The 21620-nt window shown below is 43.9% G+C and overlaps 3 protein-coding genes across 3 annotated transcripts; all 3 read left to right on the forward strand.

The window, feature by feature from the left end:
- Window positions 1–1062: 1062 nt before the first annotated feature.
- Window positions 1063–3595, forward strand: LOC115371244 (olfactory receptor 2F1-like). Its single transcript, XM_030068479.1, has 4 exons — window positions 1063–1095; window positions 1593–1985; window positions 2565–2791; window positions 3119–3595. Exons 2-4 carry the CDS (start codon window positions 1609–1611, stop codon window positions 3496–3498), a joined length of 984 nt encoding a protein of 327 aa, XP_029924339.1. The 5' UTR covers window positions 1063–1095; window positions 1593–1608; the 3' UTR covers window positions 3499–3595.
- Window positions 3596–10161: 6566 nt separating this feature from the next.
- Window positions 10162–13175, forward strand: LOC115371035 (olfactory receptor 52K2-like). Its single transcript, XM_030068151.1, has 5 exons — window positions 10162–10180; window positions 10272–10683; window positions 11701–11927; window positions 12272–12618; window positions 13122–13175. Exons 1-5 carry the CDS (start codon window positions 10162–10164, stop codon window positions 13173–13175), a joined length of 1059 nt encoding a protein of 352 aa, XP_029924011.1.
- Window positions 13176–17929: 4754 nt separating this feature from the next.
- LOC115371264 (olfactory receptor 146-like) lies at window positions 17930–18883 on the forward strand. The gene has a single exon (XM_030068508.1). The coding sequence runs from the start codon at window positions 17945–17947 to the stop codon at window positions 18881–18883; it is 939 nt and encodes a 312-aa protein (XP_029924368.1). The 5' UTR covers window positions 17930–17944.
- Window positions 18884–21620: the final 2737 nt, after the last annotated feature.

The raw sequence follows: 21620 nt of genomic DNA on the forward strand, positions 1-21620 counted from the left end.
ACAAAAAAGCATCCGTGGTAACCGCAGAAACGATGAATCTCGACCCTCATAGAACAGCTGCAAAGTGGCACCAAGCGCAGAGCAAGTGTTGTTGCTAATTTCACTAATTTCACTAATTTGGGAAATGCACGTGTTTCCATTTTTCATGTGTGTGCAGAGGGGCAAAATCCACGCTATTTTCATAGGTTCAAATAGGGGCTTGGTCAGCAGCAGTGTGTGCATTATCAAGCTTTGCAGCGTAGTGTGTGTGTTGATATTGATATCAATGAATGATATGTTTGATATAAATGATGTTATATGAAGTGTGTGTGTGTGTGTGTGTGTGTGTGTGTGTGCAGCTAGAAATATAAGGTGCAGGTCATGTTAATCTGCGCTTCCCTATCCGTCTCTCACACACAGGCCTCAGTGTGTGTGAGTGAAATAAAAGAGAAAAAGTAATGGATAATATTTTTATAGCTGTTTTAGGAGGAATCCTCTAACAATTTCAGTGTAACTTTTTTTTTGATTTAATGTGACTCTGCACAAAAAATAAAAATAGATCAAAATCAATGTTGTTGCTAATCAATGACATAAAAAAATCCACTTTGCATTTTTTTTTTTTTTTTCAAATTTAAAAAGTATAGTATAATCATGTAAAAAACTGGCATTTAAATTCTGAAACTGAGTATTTGTTAATTATGATCAAGACTGAAGTTGATTTAAAAATTAACTCAGTGAAAGGGGAAAAAATTAATATAATATTTTATAGCAGTTTTAGCGGGAGGACATTTTTGTCAACGAACCACACCAGAGTTCATTTCTTTCAGCACAAGAGTTAATGAGGAGACTCCGCGCGGCCCTTTTGTGGACCTGAACGCCTCGCTGGCGGTCGCGGTGCTAATTGCATCATTTCTCTTTGAGTTGGTCTCAGGGAGGCTGACGTATGGATCCCTCCCAGCTGGATGACATCCTCATCAATCACTGGCAGGATCAGTGATTGACAGGCAGAGTGAGCGGTGCTGCCCCTAGAAAACGATGCGTATAAAAGAGACACTTTGCTCTCAGCCGTCAGTCCATCACTGCTCAGGCAGAAGACAATAACACCTCGACTTGACGGTGGGTTTGGCTGAAATGACCATGACTGTATTTCTATTCTTCCTTGCTTCCATTTTATATCCCATGTTGGATTTGGAATAGCACTGAGAGATTTAGGACATGTAATTGTAGAACTCTGAACAATTGCAGGTGCTATTGCAAAGATAATTCTGTTTACATTTACATTAATCTTAACTTTTTTCTGTGCTTAAAATTTTCCTTTACAGGTGGGCAAAATGAATGCAGTGTAAAGTCATATGTCTTTTTAAAATGTTTGTGTATCAATATGAAGTTACGGTTGCTTTCCCTGACAAATTACATTTTTGGAAAATGTCGTGTCGTGCCGAGACATATGAGATCAGAGGCAGTTGGATTTTCTGGACATGCCTAAGTTCTGAACTGAGGAAGTGCTGAAAGGTCTTGATCGAGCTGCCTTTGACTTTCATCTTCTCGATGTAATTTCCTGAGGTTTTCTTCCAGGTCTTTCCGTTCAGCTCTTGTTTTTTTGTATTTTACAGAGCTCGGCTGGTTTGGATGGAGAACACAAGCATGCTAACACCTTTGAAACAGCCGATTGTGTTTGAGCTGGAGGGTTTCCACGTACCGCAGGGCCAGGGCTCTCTCCTCTTCTTCCTGGCTCTGCTCAACTACATCGTGGTGCTGCTGGGGAACGGGCTGGTGGTGAGCATCATCATCTACGACAGAGCTCTGCACAAACCCATGTACATGATGGTGTGTAACTTAGCCGCCTGCGACCTGCTGGGAGGCTCGGCCATGCTGATCCGCCTCATGATCCACTTCCTCACGGGGCAGAAGAGGATGCCCTACGCCACGGCCATCGCCCAGGCCTTCTGTGTGCACACGTATGGTGCCGCAGTGCAGACCATTCTCGCTGCCATGGCCTATGACAGGTAACAGGCACATTTTAGGAAAAGCAGACACAGATTTACATAAACTGTCGGTTATTTTTAACAGTCCTTTTAGAGAGATGTGGGCTCAGAAGACACTGAAAGCCCCATAATGCTGGTTCATGTTATAACACACTGAAGCTCAGTGTCTATGAAACCTTCACCCTCTGGATAAGATGAAATATGCATGATGGTCAAGCTGAAAACAAAGCGGTTTGGTTTGGTTTGGCTTTCATATTATTTAAATGAATTAAGAAATGATTAGGAGTGCTGCATGGGTCCTCAATCAGGCAAACAAGAATCAGGTGATGTCTGGAGGACTCTGTGAAAAAGAGTTTTTCTTAAGTCATCATAAAATAGGCAGTACGGGCGGAAGTGGGTTTCATTCGGCTCACATCAGAGTCTCTGGAGGAACGCTGCTTCTTGAGCAGATCATACACAGAATATTTTTCACATCCTCATGTAGTTTTAGCATGGCGTTATGAGTGTATTTCCTGTACCTGTGTACTGTTATCTTTTGTCAGAGCAAGCTCTCTGAACATCCTGACATCCATCCAGTGTTGCTGCTGCTGTGTCCTGCAGGTACGTGGCTGTGTGTGAGCCGCTGAGGTACCACGCCATCATGACGTCGGCTCGGCTGCTCTCCTGCTGCGCCCTGGCCTGGCTGGTGGCTTTTGTCTGTATTGGCGTGCTCTTTGCCCTCAACGTGGGCACGCCGCTGTGTGGCAGCACCATCAAGCACGTTTACTGCAGCAACCGCTCTATTCTGAGGCTGGCCTGTGGGCCCACGCCCATAAACAACATCTATGGTCAGTCCCTGCACTGAAACACACACTAACAGTGGAGCTGCTCATGTAATTTGTCTCTGTTCCCCCCCAAAAATCGGCTTCTCCAGCTCCTACATGGCTCTTCATTCAGGATTTCCAGTTATTAAAAATCAAAACAAATCATATTTTAATCCTTTTTTTCTTTTAATTTCTTTTGTGAGGCACTTTGAACTAGACTGATTTGTATGATTTGTGTGATATAAATAACTTTGCCTTTGACTTTATGAGATCATAGTAACTACACTGCAGTGGACAACAGAGGGGAAACTAGAAACGATGGGCTAATTGTGAATTTCTTTCTTTTTCCAGGCCTGTGCATGACGTGGTCCGTGAGTACAGGCACCTTCCTCATCATCGCCTTTTCCTACATCAGAATCCTGCACGCCTGCATAAAACAAGGCAGGAATGACCGCAGCACCCGCAGCAAAGCCTTTCAGACGTGTGCATCACACCTCGTTCTTTATGTTCTGTATGAAATTTCCACTATGATTCTGATTTTGAGCCAAAGGTTCCCCAGTATCTCCCAGAACATCAAAAGGTTTTTTAGCATCCTGTTTATCATCGTTCCACCGGCTCTCAACCCCATTATCTACGGTCTGGTCACTAAAGAGTTACGCACAAGCATCATCAAGCAGTTCACCACACGAGTCTCACACGTAAAGCCGCAGCAGGTCAATACCCTCAGATAATTAAATTGTAAACGGGATTTTGAAATGTGTAATTGCACATTTTAAGATAAATGAACACCACATGTAAAAATTATATAGCACTCTACATATTGTTGTTGGAGCATTTTGTTTACTGTTTATCAGCTGGGAAAATACACTGAACTGTTTTGCCACAATAAAATAAAACATTATTTCCTCTGATTTCTTTTCTTTTTAACAGTGAAATGAGTAAAGGTGGGAATGGTAGGCTTTTATTCATATAGCATTTTTCAAAATAAAGTCATAAAGTTAAGTCACACAGTTGGTGGTTTGCCATCCCTTGTCTCTTCTTTTGCTCATGGCTGTTAAAGGACAGAATACTAATAAATTCTAATAATACTTGATTTCACCGTGATGTTTTTCTTCTGTCTTCACGTCTGTTAGGCCAAACAAAATAATACCTTGGCTTCCGGTTCCTTGTCATTTGAGGGCATGAGTAGGTAGGGAATTTATTTTATTTTATTTTTTATTTCATTTAGCATTTTAAGGATGGGTAGGGGGGATTTATTTTATTTTATTTATTCATGGGACGGATGGGTAGGTAGGGATTTTATTTTATTTTATTCTTTTTTTATTTTCAAAAGAGTTGCATGGGTTGCTTTTTAAATATAATTAATTCAATATTTGCATAAGTTACCACCTTTTTCAAGGATTCAAGGATTCAAGGAACTTTATTGTCATACCAGCTCAAATTTACACGTTAGTGGTACAAAATTAGGACTCAGGTCCCAGTATAAGCCTAAATAAATAAATAAAGCAAGGTAAAAAAAAAAAAGAAAGAAATGTAAATATAAAATATAAAATATAAAATATAAGTATAAACAGTATATATAAATTCTAAACAATATGTATAAATATAAACAGTATGTATAAACTATAAACAGTATATGTAAATAAATATAAACAGCCTATATAAATAAAAAGTATATCTATCTATATCTATATCTATCTATCTATCTATCTATATATAGATATAGATATATAGATATAGATAGATAGATAGATAGATAGATAGGTAATATAAACAGTGCATATGAATAGAATATAAGCAGCATATATAAATGGACCAAGTGACAGAACCGACGCCCGGTACTGGGATTCAGGAACTGTTGGACTTGATACACAAGCAGTGCTGAAATTAGCTTATGAATGCTAAACACGCATGTTAACGTGATTTGTGCAGGAAAAAGGGAGAAAGAGAGAATGAGCTGGGAGAGGGTGGGAGACTACAGAGCATGGCTCGAGTTCAACAGTCTGACAGCTGCAGGGAAGAAGCTGTTTCTGAGCCTGGTGGTCTTGCTCTGGATGCTCCTCAGCCGCCTGCCTGAGGGGAGGGGCTGAAACAGACTGTGAGCGGGATGGGTGGAGTCCTTCATGATGCGGAGGGCCCTCCCCCTGCATCGTGAGGTGTAGAGGTCCGAGGTGGTGGGAAGGCTGCTCCCCACAGTCCTCTGTGCAGCCTTCACCACCCTCTGCAGAGCCTTCCTCTCAGCAGCAGTGCAGCTGCCGTGCCACACGGTGATGCAGGTGCAGAGGACGCTCTCCACCGCACAGTGGTAGAAGCTCCTCAGGACGGAGCTCCCCAGTCCAGCCTTCCGCAGCTTCCTGAGGAAGTAGAGATGCTGGTGGGCCTTCCTGACCAGACGGGAAGTGTTGATGAGGTCACTGGATATGTGCACAACCAGGTACCTGAAGCTGGAGACCACTTCCACAGCTGCTCCTCCGATGTGCAGGGGAGGGAGAGGGCGCTTGTCCCTTCTGAAATCCACCACCATCTCCTTAGTCTTTTTCACGCTGATGCAGAGGTTGTTTTCACTGCACCAGGTGTTCCACCTCCTCTCTGTATTTGGACTCATCGTTGTTAGTGATGCATCCCACTACTGCTGTGTCGTCCGCGAACTTAACTATATAACAGCTGGGGTGTCTCGCCGAGCAGTCATACGTCAGCAGAGTGAACAGGAGGGTCTCAACACACAGTTGTACGTGCTGGTCAGCATCTTTCCTTCTGCACCTGTTTTGCTTTGGTTGAAAGTACTGTATTCTTGTGAGGTGCACCTTCATCTTCATCTCATCTTCAGTTCTCTTGACAAGCCATAAACTGGGCTTAGAAATCCTTTAGGAACTCTCTCAGCTGGAGAGTTGCCCCAGTCGCAGCTTATATTTCTTGAGCACTATGCCAGAAGAAATGTTGTCAGGAATGTTGTCACCAATACCATGTGCATGACGCAGGTCGTTTACACATTTCATACCTCTGATAAAAGGGGGTATAACTGAGGTTGTTTTATCCGTTCTATTCCATTCCATTTTCTGCTGCTTATCCGGCACTGGATCGTGGTGGCAGCCAGCTGAGGAGGACAGTCCAGATAGTCCTTTCCAAGGCCACATCCACCAGTTCCTCCTGCGGTATCCAAAGGTGTTCCCAGGCCAGTTGGGATATGTCCTGGGTCTGCCCTGCTGGAACACCTCCTGACTATGTGTCCAAACCACCTGAGCTGGCTCCTTTCAAAACACAGGAGCAGCGGCTCTACTCTTAGTGGGATGTCTGATCTCCTCACCTTCTCCCTAAGGGTGCGCCCAGCCACCCTGCGAAGGAAACTCAATTCTGCCACTTGTATCCACCATCTCATTCTTTCAGTCACTACCCTGTTGTTGATTGACCAGTAAATCAACTCGGTACAGCAACTGCATAACTGCTGCCACTCTTGCCTCCTGCTCCATTTTACCCTCACTCATGAGCAAGACCCCGAGATACTTGAACTCTTTTGCTTGAGGCAGTAAGTCACTCCCAACTCAAAGAGAGCAAACCACCTTTTTCTGGCAGAGAACCAATGGGTTGGACTTAGAGGTACTGATCCTCATCCTGACTGCTTCACACTCAGCTGCAAATTGCCACAACTTGTACTGAAGGTCACAGCCTGATGAAGTCAGCAGAACGAGATCATCTGCAAAGAGCAGGAACACAATCCCGAGGTCACCAAACTGGACACACTTCACAATCCAATTGTGGCTTTAAATCATGTCCAAGAAAATCACAAACACAATTGGAGACAAGGAACATCCCTGGTAGTCCAACACCCATTGAGAATGAACTTGACTTAGTGCCAAGAAAGTGAACACAGCTCTCACTGCGGTTATACGAGGACAGAATGGCCTGCAGCAGCAAACCTGCCACCCCATACTCCCATAGCACCCCTCACAGGACCTCCTGGGGAACATGGTCAAAAGCCCTCTCCAAATCCACAAAACACATGTAAAGTGGATTGTCAAATTCCCATGTTCCCTCCAGTATCTGTGCAAAGGTGAAGGGCTGTTCTGTGGCCAGGATGGAATCTGCATTGTTACTTAATCCCAGGTTCAACAATCAGCTGTGGTGAAGGGGTTTGTGTGCCCCTGTTACCCCGGGAGCTGTACTGTCAGGAGTTTGTAGTTCCTGGTAGGGTCTACCCAGCCAGAGAGGTCTCAGGTGAGGGGCCAGACAAGGAACAATTCAAAAAATCCCAGGGAATAGTCCCAAATATGATGCATGCACCTCTGGGGCCCCCTTCTGGAGCCAGGCCTGGGCAGGGGAGCTTCCAGGAAAGTGCCTGGTGGCAGTGCCTGTCATGGGGCTCTTGTTTGGGCTCAGCTCAAACAAGTTATGTGGGGCCACCCCCACCTGCAAGAGGAGAAGTTGGGACTGGGTGCAATGCTCCCTGGTTGGTGGGTTCAGACTGGCGCCCTAGCGGACTGGATCTACAGTACAGAAACTGGTTTTTGGCCCCGTGGAGTGTCACCTGGCTCGGAAGTGGGGGGTGGGAGCCGTAAATTGTGCAGGAGGTTGTGCGATACTGACTAGATATAGTCTCACTTCCACATACAGCCTTGGCTCTAAAACCAAAAATGTGGATGGGGCAGGACTCTCTCCTTCTCTGGAGTTTCCTGGGGTGAGAGGCAGCAGGCAGGTGTGAGGTTTACTTATTACCCCGACTCAGCTGCCACTGTCTTGAAGTTTGTCCCAGTATACGAGGATGAGAGGGTTGCCTCCCTGTGCCTTTGGATAGGGGGGAATCTTGGACTGTCATGACCGCGTATGCACCTAACTGCAGCTTAGAGCACCCAGGCTCCCTAGAGACTGGGAAGAGTCCTAGTAAAGGCACCATCTGGGGACTCTGTGGTTCTACTGGAGGACTTCAACATGCATGTTGGCAATGATGGGGAAACTTGGAGGGTGTGATTGGGGGGAAATGCCTGCCTGATCTGAACCTGAGTGGTGCTTTCTTGTTGGACCTCTGTGAGAGTCATGGCTTGTCCATGACAAACACAATGTTAAAGCATAAGGAAGCTCATAAGTGTACCTGGTACCAGAGCTAGGGTAACGGTCGATGATCGATTTTGTTTCATCAGATCTACAACTGTATGTTCTGGACACTTGGGTTAAGAGAGGGGCAGAGTTGTCAACTGATCACTTCCTGGTGAAGAGTTAGATCAGAGGGTGAGTTAGGCTGCCAGACAGACCTGGTAAACCCAATAGTGTAGTGAGGGTGAAATATCTAAATCATATGTCATTGGTAATGCTTTGAAAAATTCAATCATTATTATTTTTTAAATTTTCATTGAAAAGTTGGTGACAAATTGTGTTTTATGGTTGGTCACAACTGACAAGTGACCTGTGGCATAATGTGTTGTATACCAAATTTACATATTTCTCCTTTGCAGGCCCCGCCTCTTGGCATGTGGAGCAGCAGGCAGTGGGTGGGCCCATTAATTAAAGCATCATAATGACGATTCATCACCTTTAAGCCTGCATGGGGAGCCTGTACATGTGCTGCCCAAATCACAAAGGGATTAAGCCAACTTTATGCTCTGTTGCGACCGAGTCGCGCAGAGAAATTAATCAACCTATATAATCACAGCGTGCCACGGAGGAAACTGGACATACAATGCAGTAGATGAGTTTGCAGTCGAGTTCATTGGTTTCAAAATGTCCTTGTCGCTCTCCGTGCTGCTGAACACAAAATGCTTTGAATTGGTGTGAAAAATGGAGTTGATGCTTGCGAGCCCTGCAGTTGCAGGCATGTGTTTGTTGTAAAGCATGGAACTTACAATAAAACGGAATTGAAATGTAACTTAAAGCTTTAATTTATTATGTAGCTGAGCGCAATAAGGAAACTGGAGGCTATAGTGTATTTTTCTGGTGTGTCCAGCGCTGCGCACAGGACCGTGTTTTTTCTTTTTCTTTTCTTTTTTTCAGGGGTTTGAGGGCAGCGGTGGGGGGACGATCATGCAGCTTACACCCCGCCCGGCCGTGACTTGGGTCATTGGGGTGGAGCGAATCCTGGCGATCAGGGGAGAGGGGGACCCAAACACCCAACTGGGGGACCCCTCTGTCAGGATCAGGAAGACCCCTGACATAAACAGTGAGGCTGCCAGCCTCAGTGACCTGATCAGCTGGTCAGAAGGAGTGTCAGAGCCACCTCTCACCTGCTCACAGGTGAAGAGCTTCATCCACCGTCCAGTGGAGGTGTTCAACTGGCCATGCCACACTCAAAGCATCGAGAGGGTTGTCACAATGGTGACTGAAGCTTCAGCAAAGTACTTCTCACTGGAAAAGAGGGATGGAACAATCAGGGCTCAGGAGACCAGCAGGAGGCTGATGTCAAAGAATGACTCAAAGCAAGACTTGTCCAACCTGATCAAGTTCAAGAAGTAGGAGGAGAGCAGAAACAATGAAAGAGATTGAGCTCTAAACTTGATTCAAATTATATGCAATCATAATATGTTCATCATTTAACAAATATGTAAATATAATATGGCTTTGTCAATATTTGTATGAAAATTCTTCCTTTGAAATCTGCTGCAATATGACACCACGATACAAAATTCCCGTAATACGACAGAAAATGGATGGATAAGATTGACACATTTCTTCAAATCATGATGACCTCCAGCAACAAAGATGGGCAAAACTGAAGCAAATATGGTCTTAACTGATGTTCCATCATTAAGTTACCAAAATGAAAGCCCTAATTTCAAAGTAAGTCTTCCATAATATCTAGATAAATACCGAAATAATCACAAATTTATCGATTTTCAAATGGAAATTTACCTGGCTTAGAGTTATCCTAGCAAAAAAAACTTTTCATAATTGGATTCCCCACTTCACACAAAGTAGATAAACATCCCCCATGATTGATTTAAAAATAAAATAAAGTAAATAGGCACCCACCATTTTTTATTTAAAAAAAAAAAAAAAAAAAGTATGACCTGCCTTAATGGGGCGTGCTCAGTGAAGGGTGAGCTCTGTTGCTGTTGGGCAAGCAGAATGGGGAGAAAACATATAAACAGGAGAGACGTGTTGTCATCGAGCCACAACTTCATCGCTGCTCAGACAGCAGGGCACAGCACAGCACGCAAGAAAGCTTCTTCTGTATTACACTTGGTTTTGGGTTGAGTTGTTTTACTTTTATATTTACAGTATTGAGATGTAGTGGCTTGTTTTATTGTGGGCACAATGATGTCGTAAAGTATTTTGACCTCTACAAAGGAAACAAAAGGGCATTTAAAAAGAATAATGATGATTCATAGGCCTATTTTATGATTACATGTTATTTTTTCTGTGAAAACGTCCTAACATAGCTCATGTTTCGTGTGTAGTGAGACTAAAGGATGACGGTGTTTGTCACAGGTTGAGAAAAGATTACCTAAAGTGGTGCAAAACCAGGTCAATGCAGTTTAACATAATGAAGATTCGTGTTAATTCAGGCAGAACACTTAAGTCTTTTTTGTATTTTACAGAGCTCGGCTGGTTTGGATGGAGAACACAAGCATGCTAACACCTTTGAAACAGCCGATTGTGTTTGAGCTGGAGGGTTTCCACGTACCGCAGGGCCAGGGCTCTCTCCTCTTCTTCCTGGCTCTGCTCAACTACACCGTGGTGCTGCTGGGGAACGGGCTGGTGGTGAGCATCATCGTCTGCGACAGAGCTCTGCACAAACCCATGTACATGATGGTGTGTAACTTAGCCGCCTGTGACCTGCTGGGAGGCTCGGCCATGCTGATCCGCCTCATGATCCACTTCCTCACGGGGCAGAAAAGGATGCCCTATGCCACGGCCATCGCCCAGGCCTTCTGTGTGCACACGTATGGTGTCGCAGTGCAGACCATTCTCGCTGCCATGGCCTATGACAGGTAACAGGCACATTTTAGAAAAAGCAGACACAGATTTACATAAAGAGTCGGTTATTTTTAACAGTCCTTTTAGATAGATGTGGGCTCAGAAGACAAATAAAATCCAAATTCTCCAGGTTTCAGTTTAGAGGTTTAGACTTCAGTATCAACTGGTTAATATTGCTGGAGGCACAGTGTCTTCCTCTATGATTTGAAAAAAAAAAATCTTTGACCCTTGGACAGATGAAACCTTCACCCACTGGATAATGTGAAATAAGAAATACAATGTCAGAATGGCAAGCTCCCTTGCTATTTTTAAAATGAAGCTAAAGACCTTTTCAATCTGGCTTTTATTTAGGAGTAATATTAGAGCCTTTCAGTTTAGCCACTGATTTTCATATTTATTTTTATCGTTGTGTTTATTTTATTTTTTATTTTTATTCTTCTTTTATTTTATTGACATTAATTAATTAATTTATTTAATTATTTTTAAAAATGTTTTAGTCATACTTTTTTCATCTAGCATACCTTTTATTATTTTCAATTGTTTTCATATAATTTTATTTTGGAAAACAAACAATTGAAAAGACACAAACATTTAAAAGAAAATAAGAAAATCCATAGAATAAAAAAACAATTGCAGAAGAAAATAATAACAGTTAAAATCATTACAGTTAATAAATAGATTCAGAGAAATAGAAAGGCAGAAAGAAAGAAAAAAGCTGGACTAAAATGGAGCATAAAATAGGAGTGCAGCAAAAAATAAGGAATTGCTTTAAAAAGATAACAAATTAAAATACTAAGAAGCTTTGAAAGAGCTCAGCTGTAAGCATATGAGAAGAGAAATGTTTTTAGCCTGGATTTAAAAACATTCACACTCAGGGCTGATTTCACTTCTATTGGTAGTTTGTTGCAGTGTGAAGCGCTTTGGGCTGCATGTTTGTATGAAAGGTGCCATATAAATAAAGTTGAGCTGAAACCTGCACGGTGGTCAAGCTGGAAACAAGCCGACAGTGTTGCTGCTGCTGCGTCCTGCAGGTACGTGGCTGTGTGTGAGCCGCTGAGGTACCACGCCATCATGACGTCGGCTCGGCTGCTCTCCTGCTGCGCCCTGGCCTGGCTGGTGGCTTTTGTCTGTATCGGCGTGCTCTTTGCCCTCAACGTGGGCACGCCGCTGTGTGGCAGCACCATCAAGCACGTTTACTGCAGCAACCGCTCTATTCTGAGGCTGGCCTGTGGGCCCACGCCCGTAAACAACATCTATGGTCAGTCCACAGTTTCACAACCCAGCCAAACTCACATTGTTTTAGTGATGCCCAAGAAGTAGTATGCCTAGCAGCCTGTATCTGTCTCACACACACACACAGACACGTACACACACTTTAATCACTGTTTTTTTCTTTTAATTTTTTATGTAAGGCACTTTGACACTACACTGATCTGTGAGATATTGTGCTATCTAAATAAATTTTCCTTTGGCTTTTCAAAGAGTTGTTTGCGAATGGCGCATCACTACCCTGCAGTGGGTAACGGAGGGGAAACTAGAAAAACTTACATGAACTCTTACATGAACCGATGGGCTAATTGTGAATTTTTTTTCTTTTTCCAGGCCTGTGCATGACGTGGTGCGTGAGTACAGGCACCTTCCTCATCATCGCCTTTTCCTACATCAGAATCCTGCACGCCTGCGTAAAACAAGGCAGGAATGATAACGGCACCCGCAGCAAAGCCTTTCAGACGTGTGCATCACACCTCGTTCTTTATGTTCTGTATGAAATTGCCTCTGTCATCATCATTCTGAGCCAAAGGTTCCCCAGTGTCTCCCAGAACATCAAGAAGTTTTGTAGCATCCTGTTTATCATCGTTCCACCGGCTCTCAACCCCATTATCTACGGTCTGGTCACTAAAGAGTTACGCACAAGCATCATCAAGCAGTTCACCACACGAGTCTCACACGTAAAGCCGCAGCAGGTCAATACCCTCAGATAATTAAATTGTAAATGGCATTTTGAAATCTATATCTATGTGCATGTCTGGGTACTTTATGACAAATATATTCCACATGTGAAAGTTATGTAGCACTCTATATGTTGCTTTTGTGAGAGCATTTTGTTTACTGTTGTTGTTTATCAGCTGAATACAATACACTACACTGTGACTCATAATAAACTAAGAAATGGATTTCTGATGATTTCTGATTGGAGTGATTTGAGTGAAACAGATGAAAGTGGGAAAAGCTAGAATATTTTTTATTTCAAGCAAGTAAACAAAAAGGCCAGTTTAACAACCAATTTGTCCTCATATATCAGATCTGATGCAACAGACTGGAACCTGTCTAGGATGTGAAAAGTCCAGAACATCTGGGGTTCTGCTTAGACCAGGGGACAGCAACCCCAATACTGCAACATCAGCTGTTCAGATCTGTTAAATCTGACCTATACTGTCATGACACTCTCCAGGCCAGAGACACCAGAGCTCATGATGTTCCCAGGCAGTCCTCAGTCCAGGTGTAGCAGGGTGAAGAGAGAGTGATGCTGCAGACAGTGACAGGTCAAACTTGAGGCCTTTCATCTGATACTGAAGCACTCAAGAGTCACTTTACAAGAACAAAGGACATTTTCATTTTAAGTCCACCAAAGTGTTTGGAAACGCAGAAATGTGAATGTTGGCAAAAAGCAAGAGTAGTTAAGACTATACTTGTTAGGTGTACATTATTTTTAGATAATGGGCACATTTCTGTGTTCAGACTATTCTAGCTGTTCTAATATCTGTATATTTACTATATTATCTTATGAAATTCATCAGTAATCATCCCGACAATATCGTAACAATATCAGTTTGGTCAAAAATATTGTGATATTTGATTTTCAGGATGAAGGTCAGCACCTCTCAGTATGAGGCCATGGTTCTCTGCCAGAAAAAAGTGGTTTGCCCCTTCTGATCTGGAGGTCAGTTACTGTCCCAAGTGGAGCAGTTCAAGTATCTCGTGGTCTTGCTCATGAGACAGGGTAACATGGAGCAGGTGACTGACAGGTAGATCAGGGCAGCGGTGGTGGCAGTCATGCGATCGTTGTATGGACCATTGTGGCGAAGAGGGAGCTGAGCCAGAAGACAAAACTCCCAATTCACTGGTCAGTCTTTGTTCCAACCCTCACCTATGGTCACGAGCTCGGGGTAGTGGCCAAAAGATTAGAGATACACTATATTACCAAAAGTATTCGCTCACCTGCCTTTACTCATACTATGAACTGAAGTGCCATCCCATTCCTAACCCATAGAGTTCAATATGATGTCGGTCCACCTTTTGCAGCTATTACAGCTTCAACTCTTCTGGGAAGACTGTCTACAAGGTTGAGGAGAGTGTTTATAAGAATTTTTGACCATTCTTCCAAAAGCGCATTGGTGAGGTCACACACTGATGTTGGTCGAGAAGGCCTGGCTCTCAGTCTCCGCTCTAATTCATCCCAAAGGTGTTCTATCGGGTTCAGGTCAGGACTCTGTGCAGGCCAGTCAAGTTCATCCACACCAGACTCTGTCATCCATGTCTTTATGGACCTTGCTTTGTGCACTGGTGCACAGTCATGTTGGAAGAGGAAGGGGCCCGCTCCAAACTGTTCCCACAAGGTTGGGAGCATGGAATTGTCCAAAATGTTTTGGTATCCTGAAGCATTCAAAGTTCCTTTCACTGGAACTAAGGGGCCAAGCCCAGCTCCTGAAAAACAACCCCACACCATAATTCCTCCTCCACCAAATTTCACAGTCGGCACAATGCAGTCTGAAATGTACCGTTCTCCTGGCAACCTCCAAACCCAGACTCGTCCATCAGATTGCCAGATGGAAAAGCGTGATTCATCACTCCAGAGAACGCGTCTCCACTGCTCTAGAGGCCAGTGGCGGCGTGCTTTACACCATTGCATCCGACGCTTTGCATTGCACTTGGTGATGTGTGGCTTGGCTGCAGCTGCTCGGCCATGGAAACCCATTCCATGAAGCTCTCTGCGTACTGTACTTGGGCTAATCTGAAGGTCACATGAAGTTTGTAGCTCTGTAGCAATTGACTGTGCAGAAAGTCGGCGACCTCTTTGCAATATGCGCTTCAGCATCCGCTGACCCCTCTCCGTCACTTTACGTGGCCTACCACTTCGTGGCTGAGTTGCTGTTGTTCCCAAACGCTTCCATTTTGTTATAATAGAGCTGACAGTTGACTGTGGAATATTTAGGAGCGAGGAAATTTCACGACTGGATTTGTTGCACAGGTGGCATCCTATGACAGTTCCACGCTGGAATTCACTGAGCTCCTGAGAGCGGCCCATTCTTTCACAAATGTCTTGTTTCACAGTCTGCATGCCTGAGTGCTTGATTTTATACACCTGTGGCCAGGCCAAGTGATTAGGACACCTGATTCTGATCATTTGAATGGGTGAGCGAATACTTTTGGTAAAATAGTGTACAAGTGGTGGAAATGGGTTTCAAATTCAATTCAAATTCAAAATTCAAATTCAAAAAACTTTATTTATCCCCAGGGGGTAATTAAAGGAGGCACGTAGAGCAGACATAGAATACAGTTTCAAGTTCCAAGACATTCAACGTCAAATAAATAAGAATAAATAAGATAAAAATAAGTAGTAAAGGAATGTGCAATAACAAGGTGCAAATGGGCATTGAGGTAGGTAAGTCTGTATGTGCAAATGAAAGTCGTGTGGGATGGGGGGATGTATGAGTGTGTGTGGGGGGTGGGCATATGGGGTGTGAATGTATGTGTGTTGGGAGGGGCGGTGTGTATGTGTGTGTGTGTGTGTGTGTGTGTGAGGAGGGGGTTATGAGTTTAGAAGCTGGACAGCCCTGGGTACAAAGGTAGCCCTTCTCCTCTGTGTCCTGCAGGCAGGGCAGTGAAGCCGGCGACCCAATGGAAGCCACTCAAATGATGAGTAGAGGACGTGTGAAGGGTCCTGTATGATCCGGTTCGCTAACCTGCATGTTAAGTGTTCATAAACAGCAGACAAAGTCCTGAGGGGTAATCTGATAATTTTGGAACAGACAGTGGCAGTCCTCTGCAGGCGGTTTCTGTTCTGGAGGCTGGTAGAGTGGAACCAGCAGGTTATGGAGAAGGTGATGCTGCTCTCGATGAAGGAGTAGTAAAATGTCCAGAGAATGATCTTATTTACTCCAAAGGAGTTGAGCTTCCTAAGGCGATACTGCCTCTGTTGACATTTTCTGAGGATCTCCTCCGTATTGGCGGAGAATTTCAGCAGACTGTCAAAGATGGTACCCAGGTATTTGTATTCTTCCAGCTCAACAGGCTCTCCATGGATATTGGTGGTGACTGCTGTGGCCAGCGCCCTCTGCTGGTTGGAAAAGGTCAGCACCATGTCTTTGGTCTTGTTGGTGTTCAGCACCGGACAAGAGCTGTCACACCAATCCCCAAACTCCTGGAGAGCTGAACCATGTTGGTGTGAAGGGCTGGATAACAGAGACAGGAGGACTGTGTCGTCAGCGTATTTCACCAGGCGAGAGTTGGGCTGTGAAGATCTGCAGTCATCAGTGTAGAGAATGAAGAGCAGCGGGGAAAGGACACAGCCCTGTGGAGAGCCAGTAGAGGTGTAGCGTAGGTCAGAGAAGGTGGAGTTGACCAGCACTCTCTGTGATCTGTGGGTTAGAAAGTCCAGTAACCACAGGATGAGCCGGTGGTCCAGGTGGAAGCGGGAGGAGAGTTTGTTGGCCAGGATGTGAGGCTGAAGAGTGTTGAATGTGGAGGAGAAATCTGCAAACAGGAGTCTGGCTGAGGAGTTAGGTAGTTCCAGGTGTTTGTGTACAGTGTCCAGGATGAATATTTTGGCATCATCAACGCCCCTACTCGTGCGATATGCAAATTGGAGAGGACTGATCAGAGAGTTTGTTTCTCTGATGACATGCTGTTTAACAATTCTCTCCATAGCTTTCATCACGAGGGAGGTGAGGGTGACAGGTCTGAAGTTGGTGAGTGCTTTGGTGGTACTCTTCTTAGGGATGGGGATGACTGGAATGTTTCCACATCCGGGGGACTATACAGCTGTCGAAGGAATTTTGGAAGAGGATCTGGAACATTTCTCCGAACTGTTCAGCACAGTGCTAAGTACACTGGATTTATCAGACACAGAGACATAAGACAAAAAAATAGAAAACACGTTAAAAACTGCTCTACGAGCCGGCCGGTCAACCACATGAGCAGTGAACCGGAACCGGAAACCCAACCCAGAAACGTTCAGCCGCAGGGTGGCTGAGTGCACTCTTAGGGAGAGGGAGAGGAGCTCAGACATCAGGGAGGAGGCTGGAGGTGGTTCAGGCATCGAGTCAGGACGCCTCCTAGTGGAGGTGTTCCACATAACCACCGGGGAGGAGACCCCGGGACAGACCCAGGACACACTGGGGGGATTATGGATCTCTGGCCTGGAAACATCCTGGGATCTGGTGGTCCTGAAAAAGACAGTCAGATTTGAAGGTGCAGTTGTGGGGTGGACAGTGTTCAGTTTGGTGACAACAGGATTGTGTCTCTGTTCTTTGAAGATGATGTGGTCCTGCTGGCCTCATCAGGCTGGGACCTCCCAGCATGCACTGGGGTGGTGTGCAGCCAAGAGTGAAGCAGTCAAGATGAGAATCAGCACCTCTCAGTCCGACGTTCGAGTTACTGCCTCAGGTGGAGGAGTTCAAGTATTTCAAATAAAATCTTATTTAAATATGAAGTCCTCCAAATGCAAATCTGTTTTAAGGTACATCAGCATTTTGACACAAATATGGATTTCTTTTCTTTTCTTTTAATTTAATTTTTTTTTTTTTAAATCTTAATTCTACCCAGATGGCATGTTAATATGAACCTCAAATAAAGAACATAAAGTGACATCATCCATTATCTGAGGTAAACAACAGCCTCCCCTGATGATGAAATCATGTCTATTAAAGCAGTTAGTGGGTTGAGACGTTGCTGCTTGCTGAAGGTAAGCTGGTGAACATTAAGAGACAACAAAGAAAAGACTGAGACCTGAGCGAGCTTAGAGAGGTGGGGACTGTCAAATTACAGGATGTTTCTTTCCAAATCATTTCGTGTCAAAACATGACAAACAACTCCTATCATTAGTGTTGCTGTTGTTTAGTCACATTTTAAACTTTGCTGAGCTGGTTTGACCAAAGGTTAAGTCTCTCATTTAATATGTACAAGAGCTACTGTAGCAAAGGATTTGTCATTTATAACTTGACATTTTGTGTGACATTACAGTTTCCCCACTTGTGTTTTTCTTGTTTCAGGCTGATGGAAAACTACACCTACAACAGCTTCACACTCCGGCTGGAGGGGCTAAAGGTCACTGAGGACTCCATGTACCCTGTCTTTCTCTTCTTCCTTTTCTCCTACTTATTTATTATCTTAACAAATTTGGGGATTGTAGTGCTAGTGTGCATTGAAAAGAGCCTTCACCAGCCCATGTATCTCCTTTTTTGCAATCTTTCATTCAACGACATCCTTGGCAACACCAACATGCTGCCCCGGCTGCTTTCAAACATGCTGGTGCCTCCCTCTGAACGCCTCATCAGCTATTACGAGTGCGTGCTGCAAGCCTTCACCACACAGCTGTTTGCCACTGCCTCTCACACAGTGCTCATGATCATGGCCTTTGACAGGTATGTGGCCATCTGCAATCCCCTGCGCTATGCTACCATCATGACCAACAAAATGGTGCTGAAGCTGACTGCCTGTGCTTGGGGAGTGGCCTTAGTTTTGGTGGCCGTTCTGCTCGGTCTGACCATTCGACTGAGCCGATGCAGGACTGTGATCAAGAATCCTTACTGTGACAACGCCTCGCTGTTTAAGCTCTCCTGCGAAAGCGTCTTCATCAACAACATCTACGGCCTCACCTTCAGCGTGGTCCTGCTCACAGCCTCGATAGGAAGCGTAGTCCTCACCTACACAAAGATCACAGCGGTCTGCCTGACCAGTAAAAACAAGTCTTTGAACAGTAAAGCCTTGAAGACCTGCAGCACTCATCTCTGCCTGTATCTGATCATGTTTTTCAGTGGCATGGTTCCCATTGCCCTTCATCGGTTCCCACAGTACACATATGAAAGGAAAGTCTCGAGTATTCTGTTCCATGTAATCCCTGGAGGCTTCAACCCTATGATTTATGGCGTACAGTCCAAAGAGATACGCAAATTCTTGTCCAATGTCTTTCAGTCCAAAAAACGATTACTGTGACTTCAAAATGACAAATTTAGTCTTTGGGGTCTTTTTGTGAAAGCATATGATGGGCTACATAAAACCTGAGCCTGTTAACAATCCACCAGAGAGGTGTGAGTGAGTGTTCTGTCAGTATGTAAGGTAAAGAGGCTGTCGGGTTGTTTTCTACTCCTGTTTCATAATGTGGGAATTGTTGAGCTCTTTAAGTTTAACAGTAATATAGAACAATAGAAATAAACTAAACTCCTTCAAGTTCATCTCACTATGAAAGACTTTAATGTACTTCTCAGGTCTATGATGTGATAGACTTAAAAGCAAATTAACTTTTAATATGTGCGTGTGTGTGTGTGTGTAGTGAGAGAGAGAGAGAGAGAGAGAGAGAGAGAGAGAGAGAGAGATTTTATTCTAGTATTTCATCAGGATTTTTCATTCTGAAATTGCCTAAACTATTGATTAAACAGTAACAGCTGCTCAGATTTAAACGAGTTTTGAGGTGTTAGTTCATTTAGATCCATGGATCCATGAGCTCTTGTTTTATTGATGCAGATGCAGAACAATCACAAATAAAAAGCAATGTGTCCCACCCCATCTGCTGCTCATCCATAACCTCCCAGCTCCATCAAACCAATAAAAAAAATGCATACATTAAGTAATAAATAAATTATAATAGTAAATAAAAAGTTTAGCAAATATTTTGTATTACATAGGGCCTTGTTCCCACCTGGTTCCCACCTCTCTCTGAAATGATATGTGTTTATATGTATATAGAGCGGGAAAGTGAGATCCAAACACAGGTAGCTGTCCACTTGTATTCAGATTTCTCAGGACAGCTGTTAATACCAGGTGGGAACAACCTCATAATAAACATCATTAACAAATATAAAATTGATAGTTAATTAAACTATAGTGAATAGATATTTTACAATTAACAAAGAAATTATAATTAATAATTTTCCTTATTGCACAGTAGAATATTTATTAATGTTATAGATGCACATTAAAACAATATATATTTTACACACAATATTAGGTATTAATAATCATTAGTTAAAAATCAACAAACATGGACCTTATAGAGTTGCAACAACTGCCTGTAATAACTTATTATTAATGAATATTGCTATAAGTGTTTATTCCGTGGTTCAAGCCAACACACTTCATTTGAAGTTGAAGCTGCAACACCTTCATTAAAAAAAAATTCAACTTAGTAAAGGCCATCCAAATAATGTTTAAAGCTGCACTTCACAGTATTTATTTACTACTGACCAAGTATTATTAGCTGTAGCAGTAGCGGAACAAGTCACAGCCAGGCCGGGGTGCAAGCTGCATGATCGCTTCACTGATTACCTCACCTTCAAGCAGAGAGGAGGGACTAATCAGTGCAATCAGCTGGTGGAGTTTTTGGTTGGAGTGAAAACCTGCAGCCTCTCGGCTCACTATGGCACATGGTTGCCCACCCCTGTATGGTCGTGCGAGGTGGAGGACTTGTTGGCATTTTTAGGGTGGCTTGCCATTAGCATTGCGATTGTTTACTTTCATTTTCCAAACACAGAAACTCAGCCTAGCATACTGCAAAGTTAATTATTATATGCTTGCCATTGGCAACACATCTTATTCTCTTGCATGATTATTATTCCACCAAATTTTGGTGTGTAATTCCGCCTGCAGTTTTGGTGTTATCTCCATACACCAAACATGAAAATCGTGCCACCCCACTGCAAGAATAGCGCTACCACTTTATTAAGCATTCCCACTTACAGCTTCTTAACCATTCCAGTTTAGACATGATTTTTGGCTCATTATAAATGAATTGTAAAACTTTTGCGAAGCTCTACATTGCACAGATTTTGTGATACATACACACAAAAAACACGAAAAATGTGCGCCTTGTGGAGCAGAAGTGACATGTCAATTTTCTGAGTGATCCAACTTACCAATTTTTCGCAATTGTAGTTTAAGTATGATTTTTTTGAGATGCAGTACACACTAATGGAGGACTAATGGGAGGAGGGCGCTAGAGAGCAGGTCCCCTCTCACTGACACAGAGATACACACGTGGCTCTGCATCTCTCCTTTTCTGTCTCAAGGGCCACTAGCACTGCAGCCAATACATCCCAACCACCCCAAGCACCCTAGCAACCGTATAGCAACCACTCCAAACACCCCAGCAACCACCCCAAACACCCTAGCAACCCCATTGCAACCACCCCAAATACCATAGCAACCCCACTGCAACCACCCTAAACACCCTAGCAACCACATAGCAACCACCCCAAACACCCTAGCAACCCCATTGCAACCAGTCCAAACACCCTAGCAACCATATAGCAACCAGTGCAAACACCCTAGCAACCCCATAGCAACAACCCCAAACACCCTAGCAAGTCTCTTGCAACCACCCCAAACACCCTAGCAACCACATCCCAACCACCCCAAACACCCTAGCAACCCCATAGCAACAACCCCAAACACCCTAGCAACCACATCCCAACCACCCCAAACACCCTAGCAAGTCTCTAGCAACCACCCCAAACACCCTAGCAACCACATAGCAACCACCCCAAGCACCCCAGCAAACACATAGCAACCACCCCAAACACCCTAGCAACCCCACTGCAACCACCCCAAATACCATAAGAACAAACCCCAAACACCCTCGCAAGTCTCTTGCAACCACCCCAAACACCCTAGCAACCACATCCCAACCACCCCAAACACCCTAGCAAGTCTCTAGCAACCACATAGCAACCACCCC

Source organism: Myripristis murdjan, chromosome 14 (genome assembly GCF_902150065.1).
Source record: "Myripristis murdjan chromosome 14, fMyrMur1.1, whole genome shotgun sequence".
NCBI lineage: Eukaryota > Metazoa > Chordata > Actinopteri > Holocentriformes > Holocentridae > Myripristis > Myripristis murdjan.

Coding starts and splice junctions, on each gene's coding strand:
- LOC115371244 (XM_030068479.1), top strand. CDS start 1,609: ATGGAGAACACAAGCATGCTAACACCTTTGAAACAGCCGATTGTGTTT. Junction 1,986..2,564: donor GCTGCCATGGCCTATGACAG/GTAACAGGCACA, acceptor TGTGTCCTGCAG/GTACGTGGCTGTGTGTGAGC. Junction 2,792..3,118: donor GCCCATAAACAACATCTATG/GTCAGTCCCTGC, acceptor TTCTTTTTCCAG/GCCTGTGCATGACGTGGTCC.
- LOC115371035 (XM_030068151.1), top strand. Junction 10,684..11,700: donor GCTGCCATGGCCTATGACAG/GTAACAGGCACA, acceptor TGCGTCCTGCAG/GTACGTGGCTGTGTGTGAGC. Junction 11,928..12,271: donor GCCCGTAAACAACATCTATG/GTCAGTCCACAG, acceptor TTCTTTTTCCAG/GCCTGTGCATGACGTGGTGC.
- LOC115371264 (XM_030068508.1), top strand. CDS start 17,945: ATGGAAAACTACACCTACAACAGCTTCACACTCCGGCTGGAGGGGCTA.